We start from the raw sequence: 27,919 nt of genomic DNA on the forward strand, positions 1-27,919 counted from the left end.
ACTCACATCCATCCCCCTTCTCCAGATCGTGAATCTCATTGAGGAAACCGGGCATTTCAACGTCACCAACACAACCTTTGACTTTGACCTCTTCTCCCTGGATGAGACGACCGTCCGCAAGCTGCAGAGCTACCTGGAGGCCGTGGCCACATGACGCTGGGCCTGGCAAGCTGGCTCTGCTCTTCACCCAGACATCCCCTCCACTGGTACCAGGAAACCACCCCATGGAACTAGGCCTTCTTATCCTCCTGCCTCACCCGAAGAAGCACTGCCTTAGAGAACAGCCATGCTCTAGGAATGCTCAGCCAGCTGCACTTTTCTTGTAGGCTTCAAACCAGCGCCCGCCTTGCTGAGCCTGTGCCCGGCCCTGCCTTTGTGGGCCAGGCCCCCAGCAGAGCGGGCGTGCTGCACTTAGGCTGCACAGCGCGACCTTTTTGGTTTCCCTTGGAGCAACTGTGTTTCAAGAGCACATTTTGCAGGCATCTCTGAGCTCTGAAGAAGCGGGGATGCTGTTCCCTTCCCCTGGAGCTCGGGACCGGAGCCCTCCCGCTCTGCCCCGCGCCCTGTGGGTGACATCGGCTTTGACGGAGCTGGCCGGGACACTGGGGACAACAGGAGGCTCCTGCTGGTCTGCTGCAGGGGAGAGGGGCTGCATTCCAGCTCCATCCCAGCTGGGATCACCCTCTGGGGTGGGGACAGGACCCTCTGTGCTCAGTGAGGAGGCCTCTGGAACCTGCTGTCTCCTGCTGGGCTTTGGAGATGTCTTCTTTGTTGATCTGAGCTCCTAAACAAAGTCCCACTCCTTTCAGTCTGCTTTAACTGTAATAGGACTCCAAAACTGTAAGCTGTATATTTTATATATATATATTATATATATGTATGTACTGTATGTATAAGAAGGGCCTAGTTGGGTCTTATGATCTTAAGGGTGTGTTTTTCTGTTGTTTTTTTATGGCTCTGGCAGGGGAAGGCGCTTAATAAGATTTGACTCTTGTGGACAATTTGTAGTGTAAGGAAGCTGGACAGCAACCTCCAGGCATCCCATGCTCCAGAAGGGGCTCACCCATCGTCTTTCCATTTGTCAGTGTTTGATAACTTTGCCAAAACATGTGATTGGTTTTGTTCTGTGTTCTCAAAGAGGAATCTCCTTACAGTGGCCCCTATAGTAGTGGCTGTACTTTGGGAAAACCAAAACAAGGGAGGGCTGAAATCTTTGGGTTTTGGAGATGCTGATGTAAAACACAAAGTGGAGCTGGGTTTGTTCCCTCCTCCCTCTCCCACCCCGCTGCCTGTGCAGGAAAAGGCAGAAACAGAAACACTAATGCAGCCCCTCCCTGGATTTCTAGTTAAACTAGTATTGACCTCCAAGTGTTGTCCAGGTGGGCATGGGCAACCCCAGCCCTCCCCCCAAGCTGTGTTACACTCCTGCTCCCTAAATTCAGTATTTGCCCAGGAATTGCTGGTTTTTCCAAGGGCTGTGGAAGCTTTTGCCAAGTGGGGCACAGGCAGTGTGGGAGCCCCTCTGCTCTGCTCAGGGAGGGCTGCACCCCTCCAGGTTTGCTGTCCCTTGTTTTGGGTTCCCCCTTTCTTTATCATGGAAATGTTGCAACTAATCAACTGAAGTGGCAATATGATGATAAGCTTGTTTGAGTTGGGTCATGTTGACCCGATTCCCATTAATTTTGTCCTTGTACCACCTTTCATGTGTTGTGTGTGTGTATATATATATATATATGTGTGTGTGTATATATATATATATATATGGAATTCAAGCTCATGCTGGGTGCAAACCCTGTCACGCCAGTGATCTCAGCTCTTTTCTTTCTTGCTGGACAATGCCAGGGCTGGATGGAAAGGCCAGGGAGCAGAGGGGGAGGTGGCAGCAGGACACCCACACTGGTCACAGGCCGTGTCTCTGTGGGGCTGTGCCAGGGGATGGCAGCTCTGTGCCCACGCTGGCACCTGGGGCTGGTGGCACTGAGGGTGGCCAGGCTGAGCCCCAGCTCCACCGAGTGCTGCCCACTCCTCCCACAGCTCCAGTGCCAGCACTTGCAGACTGTCCCAGCTCCACTGGAGGTGCCACCCTGCCCCTGGCACACCTGCAGGAGGCTCTTCTGAGCCTGCCATGGCATCGTCCTGTCCTGGAAGTGACTTTGTTGGTCAGTCTGCTGAGCATTGATAGGGATTTCGTTTGGTTTTTATAAGAAGTATTTTACACATGGATTTTTTTAGACTGTTTATAATCCCCCCCCCATAAAACCCGAGGTAGGATTGTTCCCCAGCAATAGTTCCTCTCCATTGTGTGCACATGCTGATTTGTTACTAAAAGGTTTTTGCAAGTACTTAGTTGTTCTACAGAGTTGATGTTTTTTGGGGTATGTGGTAGCGTGGGGAGCACAGGAGGGGTGGCTGCAAGGCAAGGTTGGTCACTTTGGGCCTCACCTTGTGTCCCCTTGCAGTTCCCTGTGTAGATCCCCTCTAGGCTGGCTGAACGCTGTTCTGAACATGCCATGTACAGGTTTTTGTGGATAAAGTGTTTGTTCTTGTGTCACTCTTGAGAGCATGGATGGATTATTGTACTCTAGCAAGGAGGGGGCAGTGCTGCTGTGGGCATTGCTTCAGGTCCTCGAGGATGTGTAGTAGCTTGCGTTGTTAAAAAAAAAAGGAAGAAAACAAAAAAAAGAATCCCAAATTGACTTGTAGCCATAATGGTTTTTCCAAGGAAAGTGGGCAGGACTCTGTTCCTTTTGCCTCTGTTCCTTTTCCCTGTTCCTTGTGGTGCTGCTGCTGGCACAGCCAGTGCTGGCAGCCCGAGCTGGAATCGTGTTGGAGGCAGGGTCAGGATTGGGCTCCTCCATCCTCCAGGAGGGTCAGGAGCCTTTCCCTGGCTCTGCCATGTGTTGAGCCTCGAGGCTTTGATTACTGACATGACCATTAGAAAAGTTTAATAAAAAGGAGAGGAGAGGAAGGCTGGCTTGGCAGCAAACCCAGTCTGGTGTTTGTGCCACGAGGGGAGGCTGGCTGAGCTCAGGCTGCAGCCATGGAAGTGCAATCTCTGCCACCTGTGGGAGCGTGGGGTGCCCTGGGAGCATCAGAACGAGCCAAGCATTGATGCAACAATCCAGAAACAGTTTCATTGTCACATCTTGGACCGTGTTTGATGGTGAGAGAGTTAAAACGTCCCTCCAGGAGGGGCCTCTCCACGAGCAGAGCCCAGAGTGGCTCCAGCTGCAGTTTTCCATTGGGGATGTGCTGGAGCCAGCTCTGCTCACAGGAGGCTCCTGCCTGCTGAGACTCCCCTGGTGCACCTGGGACAGGTGAATCAGTGCTCAAAGGACCCAAATGGGTGTTGCTTTCCTTTGATAGCCATCAAAAACTGACAAGATGAGTTTGCACTCCTAAAGAAAATTGTAAGTACTTCAACTTCTAGAGAATTTTTAATTGTATTTCTGCCTAGAGCCGAGGTATTAAATACCTCAGCACCTGAGGATTTTAAAAGTTGTGTTGGGAGAAAAGTTCTTCACTCAGCTGGAAGAAATGCAGCTGAGCCAAGACTAACTGCAAGATTAAAAAGAAAAAAAAAACCACAAAAAAACTCATGTTTGTAATACGTTACAGGATTGTTTGTCCTGAATTTTAAACTTTTTGTTAAATTTGTGGAACTATGGAGGAATTTTCTAGAAAAAGTGAAATAAAGTAAGATGGAAAAGTAAAACTTGGAAGTGTTTTTCAGTTGTGTTGTTTCTCCAGGGATGGCAGTGTGGCTTTCCCAAAACCCCTCATGGCACAGGAAAAGCCAAGGAAAAGGGAATTATTTTAAACATGGGGTGACTCCAGTGTCCCTTAATCCATCAGCTGAGGGGTCCCTGCCCTTGGAGCAGGGTCTGCCTGGGGCAGCTCCTGTGGGATTTGAGGGTCCCCACTGCAGGACAGAGCCTGGCATGGGCAATGCCCTGGCACAGGTAAAGGGTGGCACCGTCCCTCCCCTGCCCCCGAGGGACTGTCCCTGTCCTTGGTGCCCTGGGCACAGCTCAGCTCTCCCTGCCTGAGGCAAAGCCAGCCCTGCTCCATGCCAGGAACCAGACAGAGTTCAGAGACACAAACAGAGGAGTTTATTTCACTTGGACACAGCAATTGCAGCCAGCCCAGCACACAGGGGGAGCTGCAGTTCCAGCACTGCATTCAGGCACTGGAATTCCTCTGACCCAAAGCAGAGTTCTGGGTTTAATTCTGTCACTCTGCTGTGACCCCAGCACTGCCCCAGCTCCTCCCAGTGCTCCTCCTGTCCAGGGAAATGGAACTGGAGCCAGAGCTGGGCTGCTCTCCCTGCCCAGTGAGGGTTCCTGTGTGCCCTGAGCCATTCCCAGCCATCCTTCCCCTGCTGGATTGGGCACCAGCAGCTCGGGCTGCAGCTGGGCCAGGCTGTGCCCTCCATGGAGCAGCTCCACAGCTCTGGGCTGGTTGATCACAGACCCCCAGGAGAACCTGGCTGAGCTCCCAGCACCATCCCCTGTCCCCAGGCACAGCTGCAGCCCTCAGCCTCCACTCTGCAGCTCCCCACAACATTCCTGAATTGTAAAATATAGACAGATTTCACACATTGTACACAGCCTTATAAATAATCCCTGGAGTAAATCTCTTCTTAGAATACCAGCCATGGATACAACTTCAACAATACAATTTATGGCTTCATTGTAACTCAAAAAGGTAAAACAAACTCAAAATATTGCACAGACAAGCCCAGTTCATGTGAGGTTCCACCTCCACTGCTGTGTGTAGTCACACACAGCATTTGTCATCTCAGACAGGAATAGTTTGTGGGGAAGGAGATTTAAAATTATGAGGATGCCATCAGCATGCAGGGAAACGTGCAGCAGGCAGTGAGGACACTGCTGGAAAATGAAATCTGCCTTTCTCCCTCAGCAGAAAAAGGGCAGCTCCTGATTTGCAGCTCCTGTTTTACATTCATCTCAGGAAAAGAAAACTTTGGTTAGAACGTAACAGATCACGTGGATTTCAGGTAAACATCATATCGCCCTTATAAAAATGGAAATAAAAAATACAAAGCTGAGATATTTGGGATATCTCAGCAAGGAACACAAGACACAGGAGAACATGGGCAGGACCACGCTCACCACACTGCAGGACATGGACAGCAAAGGGGCTGCCTGAAGGCTGAGCTGCTTTATTTCGGCAGGATCCATCCAGGGAATCCCTCCTGGGCAGCTGGGAGTGTCCCGGGGGCGGTTCCGGGGCGGGCTCTATGGCCGGGCCGAGGGCTCCCCCGAGGGTTTTTCGGTGTCCGTGTAAAACCGAGCGATCTGCTCCTGGTATTTCTGAGCCACCACCGGCCTCTTCAGCTTCATGGTGGGGCCTGTGGGGAGCCAGCAAAGGGTTAAAGGGGAGGGCGGCACTGGGAGCACCCAGCAGGGCTGGAGGGAGAGGCAGAACACGGGAACAGGGACCTGAGAGAAGTTCTGAACTTCTCCTTGGGTTTAATGGAATGTCCCTCCCTTCCTCTGGGAGCCAAAGCAGCACCCAGAGGGAATGGTCCCTATCACAGACATCTTTTCATGAAAAATCCTTTCCTTAGGAATTTTTCCTCCTGAGAAGCCGAGAGGCCTCAGGAACAAAATGTAAACAATGATTATCTGCTGCTGTGGAATGCAACAGGTGCATCTGGGATTGGCCTCATGGGCTTGTTTGTAATTAATGGCCAATCACAGTCAGCTGGCTTGGACACAGGGCCCGAGCCACAAACCTTTGTTATCATTCTTTGCTATTCTATTCTTAGCTAGCCTTCTGATGAAACCTTTCTTCTATTCTTTTAGTACAGTTTTAATGTAATATATATCATAAAATAATAAATCAAGCCTTCTGAAACACAGAGTCAGATCCTCATCTCTTCCCTCACCCAAGAACCCCTGTGAACACCAGCACAGGTCCCAGCCCCAAGCCCAGGGATTCCCCCAGGGAATGGTGCCGAGGCTGCCAGAGCTGCAGGAGCTCCCAGGGCTGCTCAGGGTGGGGCTGTTGGGGGGCCTGGGCAGGGACAGGGGCTGGGCTGATCATCCCTGAGGGTCCCTCCCACCTCAGGATGCTCCATAACCCTGTGAGAGGCACCACAGCACAAGGTAAGTGCTGCTGCACTCGGTGCTGTGGGCTGGAAGTGGAAATTCACCCCAGTTCATCCCACCCCAAACTGCTACATGGAAAAGCCACCGTGAGGAAAGGCCAGGGCAGCTCTGTGCTTTGGGGCTGTGGTTGTGTTGATGTTCAGTACCAGGGAAGGAGCACAGGGCACACCCCAGACACTCACCAAGCTCTCCACCAAACAGGGAGAAGTCCTTCTCCAGCAGGACCCACTTCTGGACTTTCTGAGCATTGGACACAGCTTTCTCATTGACAGCAGAGATCCCTTTCTGGATGGCAGTGTAGATGGCCTTGTCTTTGCTGCTGATGATTTCTGAGACCTTGGTGGCCTTGCTGCCCAGCCTCTGACAGAATGCCAGAGCTTCTGGGCTGAGGTCATCTCCAGGCTCACCCGTTTCTGCATCCACCACGCACTGCAGGCCAAGCACAGCAGGATCTGAGCAGTGCTGAGCACCTGAGGCTCTGCACCAGGAGCCTCCAGCCCTGGGACAGCTCCTGGGGTCCCTTTTGGGGTCCTTTCCCTGCCCCACTCCAGCCCCTCAGCTCCCACCCAACCCCTGGCTGCCAATGGAAACTTGGCACAAACACAGATAAACCCCTCAGGTCTGTGCCTGCTCAGGAGCACATCTGCCCAATTCCTCCTGTGCTGCCCAAAGTTAATCTCTGTCCAAAGTTAACCTCTGTCCAAAGTTAACCTCTGCTTTCCAGACCTTTTCTGGAGCACAATTCACTTCCCTGCACTGTGCAGGAGCAGTCTTGGAGTCACACACAGCCCTCAGCCATGACAAGAGCAGCAGGGCCACTCCCAGGGCCACCTCAGATCTCCTGCCCCAGGCCAAGGCTGCTGGCCCTGGTCTCAATTCCCACTCTGACAGTCAGCACAGGCCACCACAGATGTGTCCTGGTGCAGTTTAAATCCAGAGTGTGACAAAGAAATCCCTGACAGGTTTTTACCTCCCACACTGCTGTGGGAGAGACTGAAAGAGGTGAGGAGAGCAGAAGGGTTTCCTTTTCCAGCCTCACTTTTGGGTCTTTTCCTTCTGTTTCTCCCTGTCCTCTGTGGCACAAAAGCACCAAAAGCTGCCCTGAACAGCAGCAGGGCCTGATGGTCTGAGCAAGTGACAGTTCTGTGCTTTCAGCTGCTCTTGGCAGCTCAGCTGCAGCAAATTCTGCTCCACAAGATACTAAAAATGTGTAACAACCCTTCCTCCCTGGAATTACTCAGATTCAGCAGCACAGGTGGTGGATCCCCATCCTCTCTGCCATTACCTTTAGTGTCAGGAGCATGGAAAGGAATTTGGCTTTGTCTCCAACCAGCATGGCATTGCTGATGATGGGAACAGCATTCTTGACAGCATCCTCGATTGGAACAGGAGGAACGTTCTCACCTCCTGCTGTGATGATGAGCTCTGGAAAACAATCAGATCCTGATTAATGCTTGGAGCACCTCCCCTTGCCACAATCTGCAACAACTCCACTGCTCCTTTGGCTCAAACAGGGAGGCTGTGTCAGCACACCAGGACTGGGACAGTCACAGGGTGACCATCCCCAAAAATGTTCAGAAATGTGGGGATGTGGAACATTTTAAAGGGCTTTTCCAGCCCCAGTGCTGATCCCTGACTGCAGCAGAGAGGAGCAGCAGCTGCTCACACTCAGCCCAGCCAAAGCTGCCCTGGGGCTCCAGGGGTGTTTGCAGCCTGGCAATGCAGGTGAGCCCCGTGGCACAGACACCTGAGCCTCTAAGGCTCCTAAGTTGGCACCCAAATTATCAGAAATTGAAGTGAGAGGAGGTTCCTGTGTGCTGCAGAGCAGAGGGGAGCCCCTGCTCCATCTCCTGCTCCTCAGAGCTGCACCTCTCTCTCTTGGGGGCTGAAGGTTTGAGTGATCTTGGCTTTGTCTGGGGTTGCCCAAACTCTGTCCCAAGAGCCACATTGCTCCAAGGCACTTGCACAACAGTGTTAAGCTGCTGCTTTCCTTGGAGGTCACCCTGCAAAGCTCCTGAAACTCTGAGCTGCTGATAAAACAAACCCACGAAGCACCAATTGCACTGGTGCTGAAATCAGAGAACTGAAATCAGAGAACTGAAATCAGAAAATTGTCCCTCACTCTGGAAACACACCCTGGCTCCAGAGGCTGCCCCTCTCCTCCCACCTTGCAGCCACATCCCAGTGGAAACTCCAGGATGAGAAGGATTTCAATATTCTTCTGTGCAAGTCACAGCCACACAACCAGCAGAGCGTCCCCTGTACCAGAGGAGGTTTAGATTTTTCTCAATATCCAGGTTAAGCTGGATATTGGGAAAAATTTCTTCCCAGCATTGGAACAGGCTGTCCAGGGCAGTGGTGGAGCCACCATCCCTGGAGGGATTTAAAAGATGGGACAGCTGGGGACATGGGGACACAGTGGTGGCCTTGGCAGTGCTGAGGGAACAGTTGGGCTCATCAACATCTCATGGATTCCACAGTGCTGCACAACACCAAGACAATGTCAGGGGATGTGTCACCTTTAATTCTGCCTGTGATGAAGAGGAATCCATCCTTGTCATGCTTGCCCAGGTCCCCTGAGTGCAGCCAGCCATCCTCATCAATGGCTTCCCTGGTTTTGTCCTCCATGTTCAGGTAGCCCATGAAGACATGCCTGCCTGAGAAGCAGATCTCCCCAATGCCATCCATGTCTGGTTTATGGATCAGGGTGTGGCACCCTGACAGCACCTTCCCACAGCTGAAACACAGCACAGAGCAAGGATTAATTCATTTTACACCAAATTCAAGCAGAAGTTACAGCAGCACCTCTCAAGCTGGAGGGTTTGAACAAAGCCCAGCAGCTTTTTAGCACAAGAGCTTTAAAGGCATCTGCTCATGTGAGGGCAGCTGCAGAAAGAGTTGTTACTGCAGAGATCAGTGCTCACACACCTGCTGGTTTGCACTCATTGTTCTCAACACCAGATTTATGTCCTTGGCAGCAAACTTTCACTGTGCAGACTGAACGAGCTGCTCAAAGACACCCTGAACCCTTCAGTCATTTGCCATTGAAGAGTAGGTTGGAGTTACCAACTTTTCCTTCTTCCCCAGCTCCCACAGAAGCCAGCCAAGGTAAATTCACACGTCCCCAGTGGCAGCAGGGCTGTGGGGATGAGCTGCAGCAGGACAGATGGAGGTGCCAGAGGCAGAACCCCCTCCCTGCTCCCAGGCGGGCGCTCACCTGCCGAGCTTGAAGGCGTGAGGCAGGGAGATGGTGTGGGGCCCAGAGCTCTCACTCATGCCATAGAGCTCCATCACAGGGATGTTGAGGCTCAGGAAGAACTCCAGGGTCTCTCTGGTGATGGGAGCAGCCCCAGTGTAGCACCTGGTGCAGCGGTCCAGCCCGATGGCCTTGCGCACCTTCCTGTACACCAGCTGCCGGGCCAGGCGGAAATTCACCGGCTCGTCCAAGCGCCTGCAGCAGGAAAGTGACACATTTCCAGCTCCTCCCCTTCCTCCTTTCATCTTCATCCTTCTTCAGTTCACAGAAAATATAGAACTCCTCCCCCTCATCCTTTTATCTTCATCCCACTTCAGTTCATTCCATAAAATAATGGATTATTTCCCCCTGCAGCCCTTGCTGCTCCCCCTCGAGTCCAAGTTGCACTGGTCTAATGTCATGGACATATTTTATGAAAAATTCTTTCATTAGGATCTTTTCTCCTGAGAAGCTGAGAAGTTTCAGCTTCTCCCTGTTTTGCTGCTTTGGAATGTGATTTGGAGAATTGTTTACCCAGCATGTGAATTGTTTTTACTTGATGACCAATGACAGCCACCTGTGTCAAGGTTGTGAGCAGTCACAAGATTTTATTACCATTCCTTTCTATTCCTTGCTAGCCTTCTGATGAAATCCTTTTCTTCTATTATTTTAGTATAGCTTTAATACATCATTTTCTTTTAATATAATATAATATATATAATCAAATAATAAATCAGCCTTCTGAAACATGGAGTCAAGATTCCCATCTCTTCCCTCATCCTGGGACCCCTGTGAACGCCACTACAGTCTGTCACATGAGATAAAATCCTGGAATATATGGAATATAACCCCTGGATGGAATAAAATCCCTGATCTGACAGGGAAGTTCTCCTAAAAACTCATCAGCATCCCTGACATGTAGCTCATAATTACCCATCCATCTTCTTGAGGTTGGTCTGCAGCCCCACTCCCTTGGCCCACGCTGCCACTTTCCGTCGGATCGCTGAGGCTTTCATGCCCACAGATTTCATTTTCTCTTCCATTTTCTCCCAGACACGAGGAACTCCCAGAAAAGCAGTTGGCCTCACTTCTCGCAGGGTCTCCACCAAGCTGCCCTGAGAGAAGCAGGATTTAATGCAGTTTTTAGAAATGATTCACTGCAGACTTCAGGTCAGTATTGATCACCAGCAAAAACTTGGGAGTCTGCAATGAATTTTGAGGAACTGTTTGTTTTTTGCAGCACCACCAAGAGAAGGGAACCCCTGAGGCATTCCAGCGGGAATTGTGAAGGGAGCAAGGGTCAATGCTTTCAGTGACACAAGAATCCTTTACTCAGGACTCAGGTTTAGCTGGGGCCATGGTGCAATGTGGGCAGAGCAAACATGAGGCTGTTGCTCAACCAGTTCTTTATGTGGCATCAGGTGTTAGGTAAGAACTCAGCAGATCCCAGTTGTGAAGTGCTGGGTCAGCTTCTCCCAGTTTGTCACTGAGTCAAAAGGTGAAGGCCAAGCTCCAGTCAAACCAACAGGGGCAGCTGGTCAGTGGGCAAAGTAAACCCAGTTAGGAAAGCTGAGAGAACCATAAGATAACACAGCCTTATTTCAAGCACCTGTGGGAATCCACAAAATCAGAGGGTTTTGGGAAAGCTGCAAAAGGCAGGCCTCAGAGACAGCAGAACTGTGATTAGAGCTAAGCAGCAGCCATGAGATAGATCAGCAGAAAAAATATTTAAAAAGTAGAAAAGTAAGGACAAATAGAACAATGGTCTGTGTATTAACACTTGTCTAGAATAACTCTCTAAGCTACAGAAAAGTTTATCTAGCAAGATATTAGGAAGTTTGAAGCTTAATAATGGAGCTCTGTGCATTGTGTTTGAAGGCTTACAAGGAGGTATTGTAATTGAAATAAGCAAGCATTGTTTAACCAAAGGCACGTGGGCTTATAGTGGTTGGATAGAACTAGTGTCAATATAGAATATATACTATACAGATATAAATACTGTGAATGTGCTTTTGATTTGTGTGATTGGTCACAAAACTTATAAAGTGAGTTGTAACATTAAGTTCTTGGTCTGCTGCTGGCATCTTCCCATTGTCACAACCATGTAATGAGACTGATGCTGAAAAATAAAACAGCTCAAGGCACGTTCCACAGCAGCCCCACCCCATTTGTGATTTGCACACAGACCCCGGCCAGCGACAGCACCCGCCCCAGCTCAAGCAGGTGGATGAGTGTAAGTTTATTATCTTATTTTTTTCACCTTCAATGCATCTGGTTGGGCAAAGTAAACTTGCACTCCAAGGGTCATGGCTGCCCAAATGTCACACATTTGTGCAGCAATGTGGCTCAGGGGCAGGTAGCTGACCACCTCCTCCTGCTTCTCCCGGGCGTCTCTCAGCATGATGAAGCGCGCGGCCACCGTCCCCGTCCACGTCAGCTGCAACAGGAACCCAGAGGGGCTTCAGAGAGGGACTGCACAGACACACACACAGCACAGCTCAGCTACAGCGTCCTGGGATCTCAGCAGCAGCACTTGGCTTGCTCAGGTGCAGCAGAGACTGAGGGGAGGCTCCTCGGGGGCTGCAGCTCCTCCCCAGGGCAGGCACAGGGGCAGGGGCTGAGCTCTGCTCTGGCACAGGGACAGGAGCCCAGCAAGGGCTGCAGCTGTGCCAGGCCTTGGCATGGAGCTCAGGGCAAGGTTCTGCCCCCCGAGGCTGCTGGGCACTGCCCAGGCTGCCCAGGGAATGGTGCCAAGGCTGCCAGAGCTGCAGGAGCTCCCAGGATGGGCTTGTTGGGGTGGCTGTGCAGGGACAGGGGCTGCACTGATCATCCCTGTGTGTCACTGTCACATTTTCTGAAAACTCTCTTTACCCAGGATTTCTCCAGGGAAGCTAAGAAGTCTCAGAGAAAAATGAAAACAATAATTATCTGATTTGCTTCTCCTGTGTTTTGCTGCTTTGGAATGTGTTTGGACATTGCTTACCAACAGGTGATTGTTTCATTGGTTTCATGTGAATTGCTTAAGTTTTGACCTAATGGCCAATCAGTGCCAAGCTAAGAGTCATGAGTTTTTCTTTAGTATCTTTTTAGGCTTCTCTCTGTATCCTTTCTGTATTCTTTAGTATAGCATTCTTTAATACAATATACTCTCATAAAATAATAAATTAAATAAATATAATAATATTATTATTAATAGTATTATTAATAAAAATACCATAAATATGTATATAGATAACATGACCATTTATGAATAATAACTATATAAAATTATTCATAAATAAATTATTTATAATTAGATGTATGAATGTAAAAATTATCTATAAATTATATAAATAATATTACTAATTTTTTATTATTATTTATATGGATGTATAAGGTAATTAATTAAATAATGTAATAAATTAAAATTTGTCTAAGAACATGGAGTCAGATGCATCATTCCCTCCATTTGGGAACCCCACAAACACAACACCCGGGGGTCCCTCCCAGCTCAGGATGCTCTCCCTGAGCAGCCCTGGGGTGGCACTGGGCACTCACGTTGTCGTGGCTGAGCATGACCCCCTTGGGCTGCCCCGTGGTGCCCGAGGTGTAGATGAGGGTGCAGCACTGGTTGGGTTTCTGGGCGGCGATGACCTCGCGGAGCTGCTCGTCCGGCACGTCCCTGCCCAGCTCCATGAACTGCTTCCACTGCAGGGAACACAACAGCTCAGCCCCTTCGTGAGGCATCACCCACAGGAACAATGGATCTCTTTGTTAGAGCCTAAATAAGGAATGTGGGACTACAGGCAGCTCTTCAAAATGCAGTTTATTGTATCTAAGACATTACAGCAGTCCAGGGTGGTGGGTGACAGAGCCTGTGCCCACATCTATCAGCCCAAGCTGCAGGCAGGCCTGGAGACCCACAGCCCTCATTCAGGCTCTTACTGATGGTGCCCCACGTTGGGCGCCATCATAACAGCCTTAATCAGAGATGTGGGACTCCAGGCCACTCTCCAAAATGCAGTTTATTGTATCTGAGACATTACAGCAGTCCAGGGTGGTGGGTGACAGAGCTGTGCCTACAGCTGTCAGCTCCAGCTGCAGGCAGGCCCGGAGACCCTTAGTTTAGGTCACAATGCATTAGATATTTTTTCTTTTGGTTACAATGCATTATATACTTTCCTTTACTGAGCATCTTAATACAGTACAACCAATCTATACCTTAACTATTACCTATAGCCTATCATAACTACTGTAATTACCATATTCATGTTACTGTTCTCCAATCACTAAAAGTTAGTACATTACAGTTTAAGCTAGAAGTTGTTTTTCAGTCTTCTCGCAGTGGAAAATTCTGAGACCTTTTTTCTACTTGCAACTTTGCTGACTTGTTTGCCTGTGCTAGCTTTCTGCTTGGTAAAAACATCTTGTTTGAGGTGGGTTTATCCTTTGCTCTAAGCCATAAAAACCCCTTCTAATTAACACACCCTTTGCCTCCTTGGTTAGCCAGTGAGACTGGCTCAGCAATTCTTTTCTTCTGTATCAAAACTTGCTTTCATTTCTATTCCTTCTTCAGATTCTACATCCAAAAATCTTTCTGCTAAGCACACATATCTGTGAGGTTTTCTTGTCAAACTTTCATCCTTCCCAACAACTCTTTGCTACACACCAAGAGAAGGATGTTCTCCCTGTCCACACCCCTGGAAGAGGCTGTACACCCACACTGCCACCCCTGTGTTTCCTGGCTGACACAGGGAGAAGCAGAAAGGAGCCAGACCCACTCCCAGCAGCTTTACAGCTCTGAAGCAACTCCTTGGAGTAACTGTGGGGCTCAAGGTGTCTGGCAAAGTCCCTTACAACATGGATTATCCAGGTTGCACAACAGCAGACACCTCCTGTCCACCAAAGCCAACACAGCTCAAGGGATCACAGCCACAGAACCCCAGGCTGGTTTAAGGTCCCTTAGAAGGGACCTTAAAATTTCATTCCAAGGCCCTGCCATAGAATGACATGACAGGGATGTCACCAGATGCTCAAGGCCCCAGGGCAGGTGACAGGTGCTTGCAGCCACCAGCTGAACACAACCAGCACTTAGCAGCTGTGAAGAAACCCAGGACTCACCGAGTACAGTTTTGGTCTCTGCTCTTTGATCTCCTCCCCATACTGGACAATGGCCTTCAGATGAGGTAGTCTGTGTTCAATCTGTGTTAAGAAGGGAGATTTGTGAGAAGGAGCAAATGCTGCTTGTGCCTTTCAGACCTCTGTAACCCCACTTAGCACACTCCTCAGATTTGCCACTTTATGCAAAGCCAAGAGAATCCCATCTGTGCTCCTGAAGAATGGGTTTGCCTCACTAGAAACAGTCATCATTTGAGCTGGGATGGCGCCAGACAACCTAGAGGATGCTCAGTTGTTCATTTTGGCTTCTTCAATTTTAAGCCCAAGGTTTTTAAGAAGTGAAAGCACCACTTAACCCCTTGTGAGACACAGTGCCAGTGACAGCTCACCTGGCTGGAACAGGGAGCACAGCAAGGAATTCACCTCTGTTCTCAGACCCAGCACTCCCCTCCCACAGCATTTCACCCTCCCACATCTGTCAACAGGTTGCTGTAATCCCCAGCCATTTAAAAAACATAATTACTTCTAAGATTTTCTGCAGCTGTTTATGGTTTTCCACCACTATAACGTTGGCACTGCAGTTCTCTGCTACATAGTGACAGGCCTCAGGAGAGTTTGTAGTGTAGATCCCAACAGCAAATCCCCTGGAAAAGGGAAAAAACAGAAGAGAAAAGCAAAACAGAGTTAGAGGACAAGCAGAGTTGCTGGCAAATTTCAGAGAAAAAATTTTAAGGACAATATCTCATAAAATGACAACAAAAAGGGGAGAGCTGAATTCCAAGAGGAAAGATTCTGTTCTGGGGCATGGGAAATGTCAAGAGTGGAGCAAGGGAGCAAAATATCTCATGTGGAAGGCAGATATCCCAGTCCAGACATGAGATTCTCTGGAATTTCCTTAATCACTGTGTACATAAAAATGCTTCTGGATTAACCTACAGGTCACCTTATTTTGAGAGAAGCAGCTGGCTAAAAAAAAGTATTTCATTTTTGTCTCATTAATTCATTATTAAATAGTTCAGCTTCTATCTACCTTCATTAAATCCAAATATAAGCAATTGAATTTGGGGTGTTGTTTGTTTTACTGGGGTTTAATCAAAACCTGCTTCTCATGTGAATGCTGCAGTCACTCCCTGCCTGCCAAAGCAAAATGCATGGCAAGAAACAAGAGCCTTACCCTGCAAGGATAGCTCCAATGTCAGCAATGAACCACTCAGCAGAATTGAATCCCAGGATGCCCACTCCATGGAAACGCTCCAGCCCCAGCTGCAAACAAGAGATGGCATTACAGCATCCTGCTTCTCCTCTGGCCAAAGCTCAGGGAGCATCTGAGACCTCTGCTGTGAGCACAGCACCGAGGGAAGAGCTCATGTTCTTACACTGAATCACCCCCAGGAGCCAGGATGGAACCAGTGAAAGTTTCACAGCTCTGTCCCACTGTAAGTGGGCAGGAAAATGGGGATTTGCTGAGCTCTGCCCTTGGAAAGACAGACTCACCAACAGGAATTCAATTCACTCACAGGAATATCAACCTGCACTCCAGGGAGCTCCCTCCTTGGGCTGGGAATGAGGAGGTGAGAGGTGAAGTCAGACAGCACCTCCTGGGACATTTGGGACAAGTTGGGAATGGCAAATATCAATAATGGCCAGAGCAATAAGCTCCAGTGGTGTCAGAACTCAGGACATCCCTTTGGCTGTCCTGGATGGCCAAGATCCCTGCCAGGGGGCTCAGAGACCCTGGCACAGAGCCCAAGACACCTGTGGGTTTGATTATGGCCCATGGAGCAAATTACCAACCTTAGATGAAGATCAGCAAGCCACAACAGTTTAAGTAGAATGATAGTGAATTTATCACAGGGTGAAAAAATAGATTTTAGGGGTTTTTAGAATGGGGGTTCAGGGGGCAAGATGGAGGGAACTGGGTGTGTCCAGCCTTTCTCCTTCTTCTTGGCCTCCATCTTCTGCTGTGATGGTGGCACCTTCAGATTGGTTTAGAGTAACTCACTGTCTAGCATAGGTGATAGATATTGGGAAGTTCTGGTAAATATTGTACACATAGTTTTTAGTATAAAAAGATAACACTGCCCCAGGGGTGGCCAGAGTGCCTCTGTCTTGCTGAACGGACCTCAGCTGGACAGGAAAAAAAATTTTATAGGTAAGATACAATAAATAACCTTCAGACTGAGAACTGAAGAGCTCTGACTCCTTCTTTGACTGCCAGGCTGGGAAAAGAGATTTTCTAACACATCTTGGGGTCACTGTGAGCAGCAGAAGTCCCAAGACAGTGGCAGTGACACTTGGCTATGAAATTCCAGCTCTTGGAGTCCCAGTTTTTAACTCCCTCAGCCAGACTCTGGTTTTGTCCCAGAGTGGGAGATCCCACCACAGCAGTAAAACCAGGCTGGCCTTAACTTGAGGAGGTAAGACTTGATCCCAACAGTACAAACAGGTATTGTTGGTTTCTGTCTCCAAGTCTCCTAATCCCAGCAGCACCAGCAAAAGGCTGGGCCACGTGGGACATTTAAGTCTGGTTTTTAAGATCCCTTTTTTTCTTAGAAAGATGAACTTTCCAAGCCTCTGCAGGGGCAGTGTCCAGGTTTAACATAAACCTCAAACGCCTCGCTTGAAATGTTTCCTTATATGTTTTTTTTTACTTGGTTAAATGTGGAAGCAACTGTCAAAAAAATTAAATAGGTGTCCATAGCATGTTCAGGTACTTCCCTGTCACTGTGAGATTCATCTGCACTCAGGGAATTTGCAGATTTAAAACAGACTTGAATGCAGCCATTCCAGCACTATTTAAGTGAGTGAACATTAAACTTGACTTTGTTTTGTTTTGACACAGTGGTAGGAAGAGGGTAGGAAGTGGTAGGAAGACAGTTTTAAATTAAAAGAAGAAAGATTTATATCAGATATTGGGCAGGAATTGTTCCCTGGGAGGGTGGGCAGGCCCTGGCACAGCTGGGGCTGCCCCAGGATCCCTGGCAGTGCCCAAGGCCAGGCTGGACAGGGCTTGGAGCACCTGGGACAGTGGGAGGTGTCCCTGCCACGTCAGGGGTGGCACTGGATGGGCTTTAAGATCCCTCCAACCCAAACCATGCTGTTTTTAGGACTCTGTGAATATACCAAAGAGAACTCAACAAACTCTTACCTTCAGAAAGCTTTTGGCTGCTTTCCAGCACTCATCATAGTACATCTTATACGTCAGCTTTACCCACTTGCCATTTTTTTTGGATGAAAGGGCATAAAGGTTGCTGTATTTGTTGACACTTTCCTGGAAGAGCTGGTGCACAGTCTTTGGGGCCTCACTGCCAGGGCCCTGCTCTTCCATCCTCAGCTTGACCTCTCCATCACGACGTGTTGTCCACATGCTGGAGCCAGGAGAGGGGGAGGTTGCTTTGAAAGGAAAGTGTTCAGCATTTTAGATTTACAAATTTCCTGCTGCCATAACAGCAATACAAAAACAAGTCTCAAGCATATGAAAGCAAATGTTGTTACACCCCCTCCCACACCCCTTTTTTGACCATTTCTTTGTGGCAATTTTGCCATCTGAGCCCCAGTATTTTAGATAGAAGCCTCTAGAGCACTTTTAAATTATGTTAAAATTTCCCACTTATATCCCCTCTAACCTGCTCTGCTGCCCTAAGGCTCTTGTACTGGTAAGGTGATAGTTTCCTGCATGTCATACTCAGCTATTTATAAGTTTTTTCTTTTAAGGAGGACTGAAAGCTGGACACTGGTACCTGGCAGATGAGCACCAGGCACTGGCACTGCCTATTTAACCCTTGTGCTTTAAAGTCTGAGCTCCAGACACTCCTGCACAACCCATCCTGCAACCTGAGCTGCTTCTTCCATTGTCATGGTTTGACAAATCCCTCTCTCATTGCAACAGTAATGTCAGGCACCCCACAGCCCCCAAATTTCCATGCACTCACCTTTGGGACCGAGTGAGTTCACCTGATAGTCCTCAATCTTGGAATCTTCCCCTGGCTGGCTGTTGTGTGGCTCAGCAGTTCTGCAAGGCAAAATGAATTATCCCTGGGTGAGAGCACTGAGGGCTGCCTGCCACAGCCAGGTTGGCTCCATCCCTTAATGTCACTCAGATGTCAGAGTGATCCCTGATGCTCTGCAGGTGATTTTATTAATTCACTGCCCTGCATGGCCCCAGCAATGGAACTGCTCCCTCTGAGTGTGCAAGCTCTGCCTGTGCTGAACATGAGTATTGTCCTAATTGCAGCTTTCATTGCAGACAAGCTGCAGAAGAATGCATAAACATCATCCTAAAAACAGCCATAATTCAATTCCTCAAGGCTGCTCCAGGTGCCTGGAATAAAGAGTCTGCAGCTGGGAGGAGGAGGAGGAGGAGGAGGGGGGCAGGAAGGGACACTTGGGTCTGGAACTCATCTCCTGTTTGCAAGATGTGAGTCAGCCACAGGGGAGGCCCTGGGGACACTCTGCAGTCACCCCATGGAGAAACCCACAGAGATTTCCTGTAAAAGAGCAGGAAATTGATTCAACAGCAAATCTTGTTCTTAGGTATTCCTATTAAAACCAGGGCTCCCACCAGATGCCTGGGAAGAAACAGAAACAGGCTCATGCCCATGTGCTCCAGCCACTCCTCCCAGCTGAGCTGTCCTTTCACTTTCAGCCCTGCAGCAGCTGGTGAAGCACCACTTGCCTGCTTGCAAAACTGTTCCTACTCCATCCCTTTCCAAGCTGGACTGTCACAGCCCTCATGAGGAGGGTCAGGGACAATCAAGGCTCATGTCCCACTTGAGAGCAGGAGCTGAAGCCAGAGCCAGTGAGATTTGGGAATCCCACCCTCCAAGCAGGCAGCTGCTGCTTTGTTCCCTGTCCTGGGCCATTGATGTCTGAGCTTTAGCTGAGTAAAATTTCACTGCAGAAACCCAAAGTTTCCATCCTGCCTGGCCCTACCAGGCCCTTTGCCTCAGCCCATCACTCATTGCTGTTCCTCCAGGCCAGTGTTTTCCCTTCTCAACAGCAGCACCCAGCCCAGGCTCTTCCAGGAGGGCCCTGACATCACAATAACCCCAAACACTGCAGGGGCAGCTCTGGGGCACAGAGGAGCCCTGACTCTGCCCATCACAATCACACTGCTCATAGCTGAGAGCTCCTCTGGGCACACACACAACCCTCAGCCCCAGCCAGGCAGAGCTCCCACCAAATCCCATCTTTATTTTCTTTCTACCAGGCCAGAGACAAGGCAACCAGCACAGGCACTGTGTGAATGTCAGGGTAAGGAGAAATCTCTTCCCTCTAATCTACATTTATTCTGAATTTCTGACTGCTTTGGGGGTATGAGGAGGTTCAAGGCCCAGGGAAGATGTGACATGGCTGATCACATGTCCTGCTGTAAAGCAGAACTGCTCCTCTGAACTAATCTGCAGGCCAGCAACCAGGGCTGAGTAAATAATTTCTTTATTTCCCCCTAGGGGATTATGAGATGTTCCCATCTCCGTGTTCCCTCCTCATTACTGAGAACATTTTTCAGCACAAATTAATCCTCAGTTGCAATAGTTCTGCACCATTTCTCCACCAGATTTTATGATCAAAGCATGCAAATGACCCAGGAATATGAGCAGAAAAGCCCCAACTATTTCCCTTACAGTCAATCAAGTCATCTTTTTCTCCTCCTTACATGTAGCTCAATGCAACCCCAAAAAATTTAGGTAAAGAGGTTTTGATCAGCTAGATCTCATTATGCTGTGGTGAGATACAGACCCTAATCTGCTCTTTAGTCTGTAAATCCAAGCAGCCTCTTACCAGCAGGAGTTTGAGATCAGTGTAGATACTGCACATGATGTTCCCTGCAGAGGCAGGGCTCTTCCAAAATCATTTTAATTAATCAAAGTAAGCATGGTAGGATACAATTCTATATAAACAGGGTAAATAAAATACTAAATAGGCAAATAAATCCCAAATAAAATCCTAAATTAGACCAACCTGGGTGAAGAGTTGAGCAGCACATCTTCCCCTGCCACCTCACAGCTGCTTTGAAGAGCTGAACTGCAATAAGCCACGGAGGAGACTGGTTCTGCAAGTGCCATCCTGGCGTCTGACTCACACAGCACTGTCCCTGCGAGAGAAAACACGTTGGGAAAATTAAAAATAAAAATCCAGCCCCACGTCACAGCAAAGCAGCTCCGCTGACGTGAGCCAGGCAACCCCAAAGAGGCTGCATTTGCACCAAACAACAGGAAATTCAGCGGGCATTGCAAAACCCCACGGCAGAACCAGACACCCACAGCTCCCCTAGAGCACCACGAGTCAAACCATTTAAATTCCACACTCTTTTGCCCTAAATGCTGTCCCAAAACCCCGATCCCTGCAGCCTCACCGCGCATCGCCGGTCCCGCAGCCTCCTCTCACCGACGTGTAATATCCTTTATTTTTAAACTAGCGCCCAGGAGGCAGATCTGGAGCATCTTATGTCATGTGCTGCTGCCTCGCAATTGGAAGCGGCTCGTCACCCCACACCGCCGCCTCTTAAGGAGGCTCTGGCCCCACACCCGCCCGGCACACCGGGGATTTCGGTTCCTCTAGGGTGACAACTCACATTTAACCTGTTCCCATCAAAATAACCTTTTCCAACTGTATTTTTCTTTTTTCTTCCCTTTTTTTTTTTTTTTCCAGCACTTTGTCTTGGGGGATTTCAACGCTGATTTTATTTAAGGTTCACACTCATCAAAAGCCTTCGATGCTTATAAGTCGCCAAGGCTGAGCTTTAATTGCTTCAAGGGATTTCAAGCTGATTGGAGGCGAATCTCATTATCCTTGATCTCTCTAAGAAGTGGATTTTAGGCTGCTATTTTGTACCTGCTTTAGACAGACGCGTTTAAATCGTGTGATGCGAGGGGCATGTTCGCCTCCACGAGGAACAGGAAAGTCTTTTTATTAAAAAAAAGTCTTTTTATGTCATAAATGCGAGCGAGCACGCTGCAGCCTCCTGCCTTTAGCGGGAGGGGGCAGGCTCAGGGACGTCCCCCTTTCCGCTTACTCATCTGCACAAGGACACGTTGCCGCTCACGCCACGCTCTGCTACAGCCTGCGAGTCACCACGCCAGAAATAGTTTAATTCACGAGCAGAGAGAGGGGGATGTCTGTAAAAAGCCAGCTCTGGAGCGCACGGATCACCGGCAGGCGCTGCCGTGCACCCACCGTGGGCTGGAGCACCACAGGGGTTCACGGGCAGCGGGGGAAGAGCTGCAGCCCCGGGCTCGGAGCAGCCGCTCAGACCGGCCCGGAGCTGCTCCCTGCCCGGCCCCGAGCTCGTTCCCCTGCCCAAAGCTGTTGCCTCTGTCCCGTCCGGAGCTGGTTCCCATGCCTGGAGCTGTTCTCTCCCCAGCCCGGAGCTCGTTCTCCGGTTCGGAGCTGGTTCCCCGGCCCGACCTGGAGCTGCTCCCCCTGCCCGGCCCGGAGCTGGTTCCCCAGCCTGGAGCTGCTCCCCCTGCCCGGGTCAGAGTTGTTTCCTGCCCAGCCCGGAGCTCCTTCCCCTGCCTGGAGCTGGTTCCTCTGCCCGACCTGGAGCTCGTTCCGCAGCCCAGAGCTGCGCTCCCTGCCCGGCCCGGAGCTGGTTCACCTGCCCGGCCCGGAGCTCTTTCCCCAGCCCGGAGCTGCTCTCCCTGCCCGGCCCGGAGCTGATTCCCTTGTCCGGACCTGGTTCCCCATGCCCTGCCCGGGTCAGAGTTGTTTCCTACCCAGCCCAGAGCCGCTCCCCTGCCCGACTTGGAGCTCATTCCACAGCCCAGAGCTGCTCTCCCTCCCTGGCCCAAAGCTCGTTCCCCTGCCCAAAGCTGTTCCCCCCTGCCCGGCCCAGAGCTCATTCTCCAGCCTGGAGCTGGTTCCCCTGCCTGGCCCGGAGCTCGTCCCCCCTGCCCAGCCCAGAGGTGCTCCCCTACCTCGAGCTGCTCCCCTGACCAGCCCAGAATTGGTTCCCCTGCCCAGCACAGAGCTGCTCCCCCTGTCCGGCCTGCAGCTGCTTCCCCTGCCTGGAGCTGGTTCCACTCCCCGACTTGGAGCTGCTCCCCTGCCCGGCCCGGAGCAGCCCAAACCCACCTGCAGTGCCCCCCACGGCCTCTCTCACTCCCCCGAGCTGTCCCCACGGCCTAGCTTGCCCAAGGACAACCCAAGAGGAGCCCAGAAGGCAGCAGCTGCCATCACTCCTGACCCCTCTCACAATGCTGCTCCCACTTTCCTTCCCAGCACCCCACAAGGAGGGGTTCAGAGCACCCCTGAGGGAATCTCTGCCCTCTGCACTAATTAGTTTCCCTTGCCAACTGTGCCTTAGTGCAGCAGTGAAGTTTCAAGGGAAAGGGTGAGGTGTCCTCACTCCTGCTGTCAGGGAATTGTGGCATCCCAGAGTGGTTTGGGTGGGAAGGGACCTCAAAGCCCATCCAGTGCCACCCCTGCCATGGCAGGGACACCTCCCACTGTCCCAGGCTGCTCCCAACCCTGTCCAGCCTGGCCTTGGGCACTGCCAGGGATCCAGGGGCAGCCCCAGCTGCTCTGGGCACCTGTGCCAGGGCCTCACTGCCCTCACAGGGAAGTACTCCCTATTAATACCTGATCTATCCTTGTCCTCTGGCAGTGAAAGCCATTCCCTGTGCCCTGGCACTCCAGCCCTTTCAGTCTCTCTCCCTCTCATTTTCTTTCAGGCTCCCTTCAGGTCCTGCCACCAAAGTTCACCCAAAGCTTGAACGACCCCAGTTCTCTCATCCTTCCCTCACAGCAGAGGTGCTCCATCCCCTGTTTCATATCCATGGAAGGTTTTCTGCCTCACCTTCAGGCACCCAAAAGGGAAAAGCTCTTCCAGTGGAACCCACTCTGAGCTCTGCTCTCACTGTGCCCAACCCGGGGTACACTCACACTGAGCTGAAATTTGTGCAGCTTCCCAAACCAGACATGCATTTTATCCAAAAAATTCAGGTTAGAAGAAATATTTCCCAATATATTCAGACTCTGCCTAGCTTTGCTCAGCCCTTCCCTCCCTGATGCTGGGTTACAAACACAGCAATGTTAAACACACAAGTTCCAGGGTTAGGAGGGAATGATCTTTAAGGTCCTTTCCGAGCCAAAACCATTCCACGGTTCAGCAGAGCCCGGTGTAACTCCTGGATACCAAACGTTCCCACCCCACATTGTTTCCTGAGGAATTAGCACACCGTGATGTACCACAGCGCTCAGGAGCACGGAGGACACACTCCCAAACAAAAGACCTGCGGGAAGAAACCTCCGTTTTAATTACGCCTGTCTGAAACCTTAAACCATTTCAATAAAAACGCCTTCTGCTTTGAGGGAGCACCTGACCCAGAAGAACTGGGAACGGGGTGTTTCTTTGGAACCACTTCACTGACAAACCAAAATAAAGGTTTGAGTGAGGTGCAAACTTGTGGCAGTGAAGGGGGCAGGAGTGGACTTTCCATTTCCAGCTTTGGACACACCTTTACCTAAAACACACACAGAGCTCCAACAACACCGATTCAAATTCAAATTACCGAGCGCGTTATCAGCCACTTGACATTTTCCAGCGCGGCCCCACTCGGTTTCCTGCGTCGGATCTCTTTTAACCGGTTCAGGCACCACATCCGCTCTGCTCCTGTCCAGAGCAGCTCCAGGCTGCCACATCGCCAACCAAAACCGAAACCTGGGACTTTCTGTTCCTTTCAAGAGTCACTAAGCGAGGGAACAAAAGCTGAGCGACTCACACTTCTTCCTCTTAGATAAACTCAGTGTTTAGGAGCGGCGGTGATAAAAACTTCCCGAGCACTGAAGGTTTTGTCACTGACCACAGGTGCTGGGCAGTGCCGCATGCCCTCCTGATGCTGGAGAGCAGAAAACAGGAGGAAAAGTAATTTCAGCCTCTGTCAGGATGATGAGTGACTGTCACCAGTGCAGACAGGCACCCCACTCTTCTTCTCCTTGCAACTTCGCTGACTTGTTTGCCTGTGCTGTCTTTCTGCTTGGTAAAAACATCTTCTTGTTTGAGGCAGCTCTTCAAAATGCAGTTTAATAAATCCAAGACATTACAGCAGCCCAGGGTTGTGGATGACAGAGCTGTGCCTACAGCTGTCAGCTCCAGCTGCAGACAGGCCTGGAGACCCTTAGTTCAGGTTACCAATGCATTATAGACTTTGCTGAGCATCTTAATACAGCAGAACCAATCTATACCTTAACTATTATCTATAGCCCATCATAACTGCTATAATTACCATATTCATGTTACTGTTCTCCTATCACTAAAAGTTACAGTTTAAGCTAGAAGTTGTTTTTCAGTTTTCTTGCAGTAGAAAATTCTGAGACCTTTTTTCTACTTGCAACTTTGCTGACTTGTTTGCCTGTGCTGTCTTTCTGCTTGGTAAAAACATCTTCTTATTTAAAGTAGGTTTATTCTTTGCTCTAAGTCGTAAAACCCCTTCTAACTAACACACCCTTTGCCTCCTTGGTTATCCAGTAAGACTGGCTCAGCAATTCTTTTCTTCCATATCAAAACTTGCTTCCATCTCTATTCCTTCATCAGACTCTACATTTAAAAATCTTTCTGCTAAGCACACATATCTGTGAGACTTTCTTGTCAAGCTTTCATCCAATCTGCCCACTGACCATGGCAGACACAGAATTCTCCCTGCAGGCTCCTTGCTCCTCCAGGGATATTTCTTTCAGGTGAATTCACCCAGTCGAGCTCCTCTTTCCTGAATTTCTGCACAGCAGGAAAGCTCAGGGCTGTGTTTTTTGTGTTCCTGTACTGCTATAAAATCTCTGGGTTTTCTGTGTTCCTGTTTTCCTGCTGGCTGCCACACGTGGCATTGTGTCCCTTGGGAGCACAGCAGGGCTGGGAGCCGGCACAGGAGTGTCCCAAGCACTGGGGTCACCCAGAGCACCCCAAACTCTCAGGTCACCTCGTGGAGTATCCCAAACTCTCAGGACATCTCACAGAGCATCCCAAACTTTCAGATCACCTCGTGGAGCATCCCAAAGACACCTCTTGGAGCATTCCCACTTCTCAGGACATCTCAGAGCATCCCAAACTCTCAGGACCTCTCAAAGCATCCCAAACTTTCAGATCACCTCATAGAGCAATTCCCAAACTCTCAGGACACCTCAGAGTACCCCGAATCGCTCAGGTCACCTCGTGGAGCATCCCAAAATCTAAGATCACCTCACGGAGCATCCAAAAGTCACCTCTTGCAGCATTCCCACCTCTCAGGTCACTTCATGGAGCATCTCCCACTTCTCAGGACACCTCAGAGCATCCCAGACTTTCAGATCGCCTCATAGAGCATGCCAGAGTCACCTCATGGAGCATTCCCACCTCTCAGGTCACCTCATGGTGCGTCCCAAACTCTCAGACCACCTCTTGGAGCATCTCTGATCTCTCAGGTCACTTCATAGGGCATGCCCACTTCTCAGGACACCTCAGAGCATCCCAGACTTTCAGATCGCCTCGCAGAGCATGCCAGAGTCACCTCATGGAGCATTCCCACCGCTCAGCTCACCTCATGGTGCATCCCAAACTCTCTTGCCCACTTCTCAGGACATCTCAGAGCACCCCAAACTCTCAGATCACCTCAGAGAACGCCAAGTTCTCAGGACCCCTCACGGTCCCTCACGATGGGTTCCCGCACAGCACAGGGGAAGGGACACCCCTTCTCATCACACCACCTCCCGGGGGAAACTCCAACGCACCACACGTTCATTTAACCAAAACCACCAACAATTTCCCCCCTCGCTCTCCGCCCACACACCCACGCACAAACGGGACACCCCCAGAAGCACCTGCCGGGCTGTGATCCCCACAGTGCGGCATCCCGCGGGCATTTCCCACACAGCAGGAGCCGCTGGGGACACCCAGAGGGGCTGTGCGGAGCCGGGACCCCCGTCCCCCCCTCAGCCCCGGCCGGGTCGGGCTTTAGGACCGCGCGTTACCTGCGGGCCCGGCGGGAGCGCACGCGGCCCCTCAGTGGCTCCCGCGCGCCGCCGGGCGGCGCCTTAAACACCCCTCGCGCTGGGGGCGTGGCCAAAGAGCGATTGCTCCGCCCACTCAGTCAGTTTGAAACACCCCATTGGGCAATATGGTGTGGGCAGAGAGGAAGCCACGCCCCCCCGGCGCTAGGCAGAGACGCATCGCCGTGCGATTGGAGGAGGAAGCTGTCAATAACAGGTAGGCCACGCCCCCTCCCTGGCGCGGGTTACCCGCGGTCAATGCCCGGAGCAGTGCCGGGACACCGGGGATGGGCTGGGCCCGACACCGGGACTGGGCTGGGCCCGACACCGGGACTGGGCTGGACACCGGGGGATGGGCTGTGCCCGACAACGGGAATGAGCTGTTCCACCGGGAATGGGCTGTGCAGGACACCGGGACTGGGCTGGACACCGGGGATGGGCTGGGCCCGACACCGGGACTGGGCTGTGCAGGACACCGGGGCTGGGCTGGACACCGGGACTGGGCTGTGCCCGACACCGGGACTGGGCTGGACACCGGGGGATGGGCTGTTCCCAACACCGGGAATGGGCGGTGCCCAACACCAGTATTGGGCTGTGCCCAACACCGGGATTGGGATGTGCAGGACAACAGGGATGGGCTGTTCCACCGGGATTGAGCTGTTCCTGACACCGGGATTGGGCTGTTCCCAACACCGGGAATGGGCTGTTCCCGACACCGGGATTGGGCTGTTCCACCGGGATTTGGACACCAGTAATCGGCTGTGCTAGACACCAGCATTGGGCTGTGCCCTACACCGAGATCTGGCTGTGCCCAACACCAGCAATGGACTGTGCCCAACACCAGGATTGGGCTGTGCCCAACACCAGGATTGGGCTGTGCCAGGAATGAGCTGTTCCCAACACCAGGACTGGGCTGTTCCCAACACCAGCAATGGGCTGTGCCCAACACCAGGACTGGGCTGTGCCCAACACCAGCAATGGGCTGTGCCCAACACCAGGACTGGGCTGTTCCCAACACCAGCAATGGGCTGTGCCCAACACCAGGATTGGGCTGTTCCCAACACCAGCAATGGGCTGTGCCCAACACCAGGATTGGGCTGTGCTGGACACCTGGAGCACCTGTGGTGGTGTGGGATGACCCAGCAGAAGTTTTTAGGAAAAGGATGAAAATAGTCTGAAAATGCTCTGACAAAATAGTCTGAATCCTTCTGAAAGCTGTTTTTCCCCTAAAATAAAGTAAGGTTAAGGTTAAGGAAGGTTAAAATAAAATAAGGTAAGGTTAAGGGCAAGATTCAATAGGACAAGAGGAAACGGCCTCAAGTTGCACCAGGGGAGGTTTTTGTTGGACAACAGGAAAAAATTCTTCCTGGAAAAGGTTGTAAATCATTGGAACTTTATCACCCTTTCCATGAAAAACTGAAAGAATGATGAATTTTCCCTAATATCCAACATATATTTTTCCCTAATATCTTAATTAGGTTTTTCCTAATAT

The 27,919-nt window shown here is 50.6% G+C and overlaps 2 protein-coding genes across 4 annotated transcripts in view; one reads left to right on the forward strand and one right to left on the reverse strand.

Moving 5' to 3' along the window:
• Window positions 1–3,715, forward strand: part of MLLT1 (MLLT1 super elongation complex subunit) — a 35,371-nt gene extending 31,656 nt beyond the window's left edge. For both annotated transcript variants that reach the window (XM_063160920.1, XM_063160921.1), the window contains exon 12: window positions 26–3,715. In XM_063160920.1, the coding sequence (XP_063016990.1) occupies window positions 26–154 (129 nt within the window). In that variant the 3' untranslated portion in view covers window positions 155–3,715. The remainder of the gene's footprint in view (window positions 1–25) is intronic.
• Window positions 3,716–4,089: 374 nt separating this feature from the next.
• On the reverse strand, window positions 4,090–26,478 carry ACSBG2 (acyl-CoA synthetase bubblegum family member 2). Of its 2 annotated transcripts, none has more exons than XM_063160911.1 (15): window positions 26,410–26,478; window positions 20,431–20,563; window positions 18,402–18,481; window positions 17,618–17,862; window positions 15,644–15,732; window positions 14,993–15,113; window positions 14,473–14,553; window positions 12,910–13,059; window positions 11,633–11,809; window positions 10,306–10,487; window positions 9,355–9,588; window positions 8,657–8,874; window positions 7,423–7,562; window positions 6,320–6,566; window positions 4,090–5,374 (listed from the first exon to the last, which is right to left on the reverse strand). In XM_063160911.1, exons 2-15 carry the CDS (start codon window positions 20,532–20,534, stop codon window positions 5,262–5,264), a joined length of 2,181 nt encoding a protein of 726 aa, XP_063016981.1. In that variant the 5' UTR covers window positions 20,535–20,563; window positions 26,410–26,478; the 3' UTR covers window positions 4,090–5,261. The 2 variants fall into 2 exon arrangements, with proteins under 2 accessions (XP_063016981.1, XP_063016980.1); XM_063160910.1 differs by lacking the exon at window positions 26,410–26,478 and adding an exon at window positions 20,825–20,933.
• Window positions 26,479–27,919: the final 1,441 nt, after the last annotated feature.

Source organism: Melospiza melodia, chromosome 7 (assembly GCF_035770615.1).
Source record: "Melospiza melodia melodia isolate bMelMel2 chromosome 7, bMelMel2.pri, whole genome shotgun sequence".
In the NCBI taxonomy this organism is placed as follows: Eukaryota; Metazoa; Chordata; class Aves; order Passeriformes; family Passerellidae; genus Melospiza; species Melospiza melodia.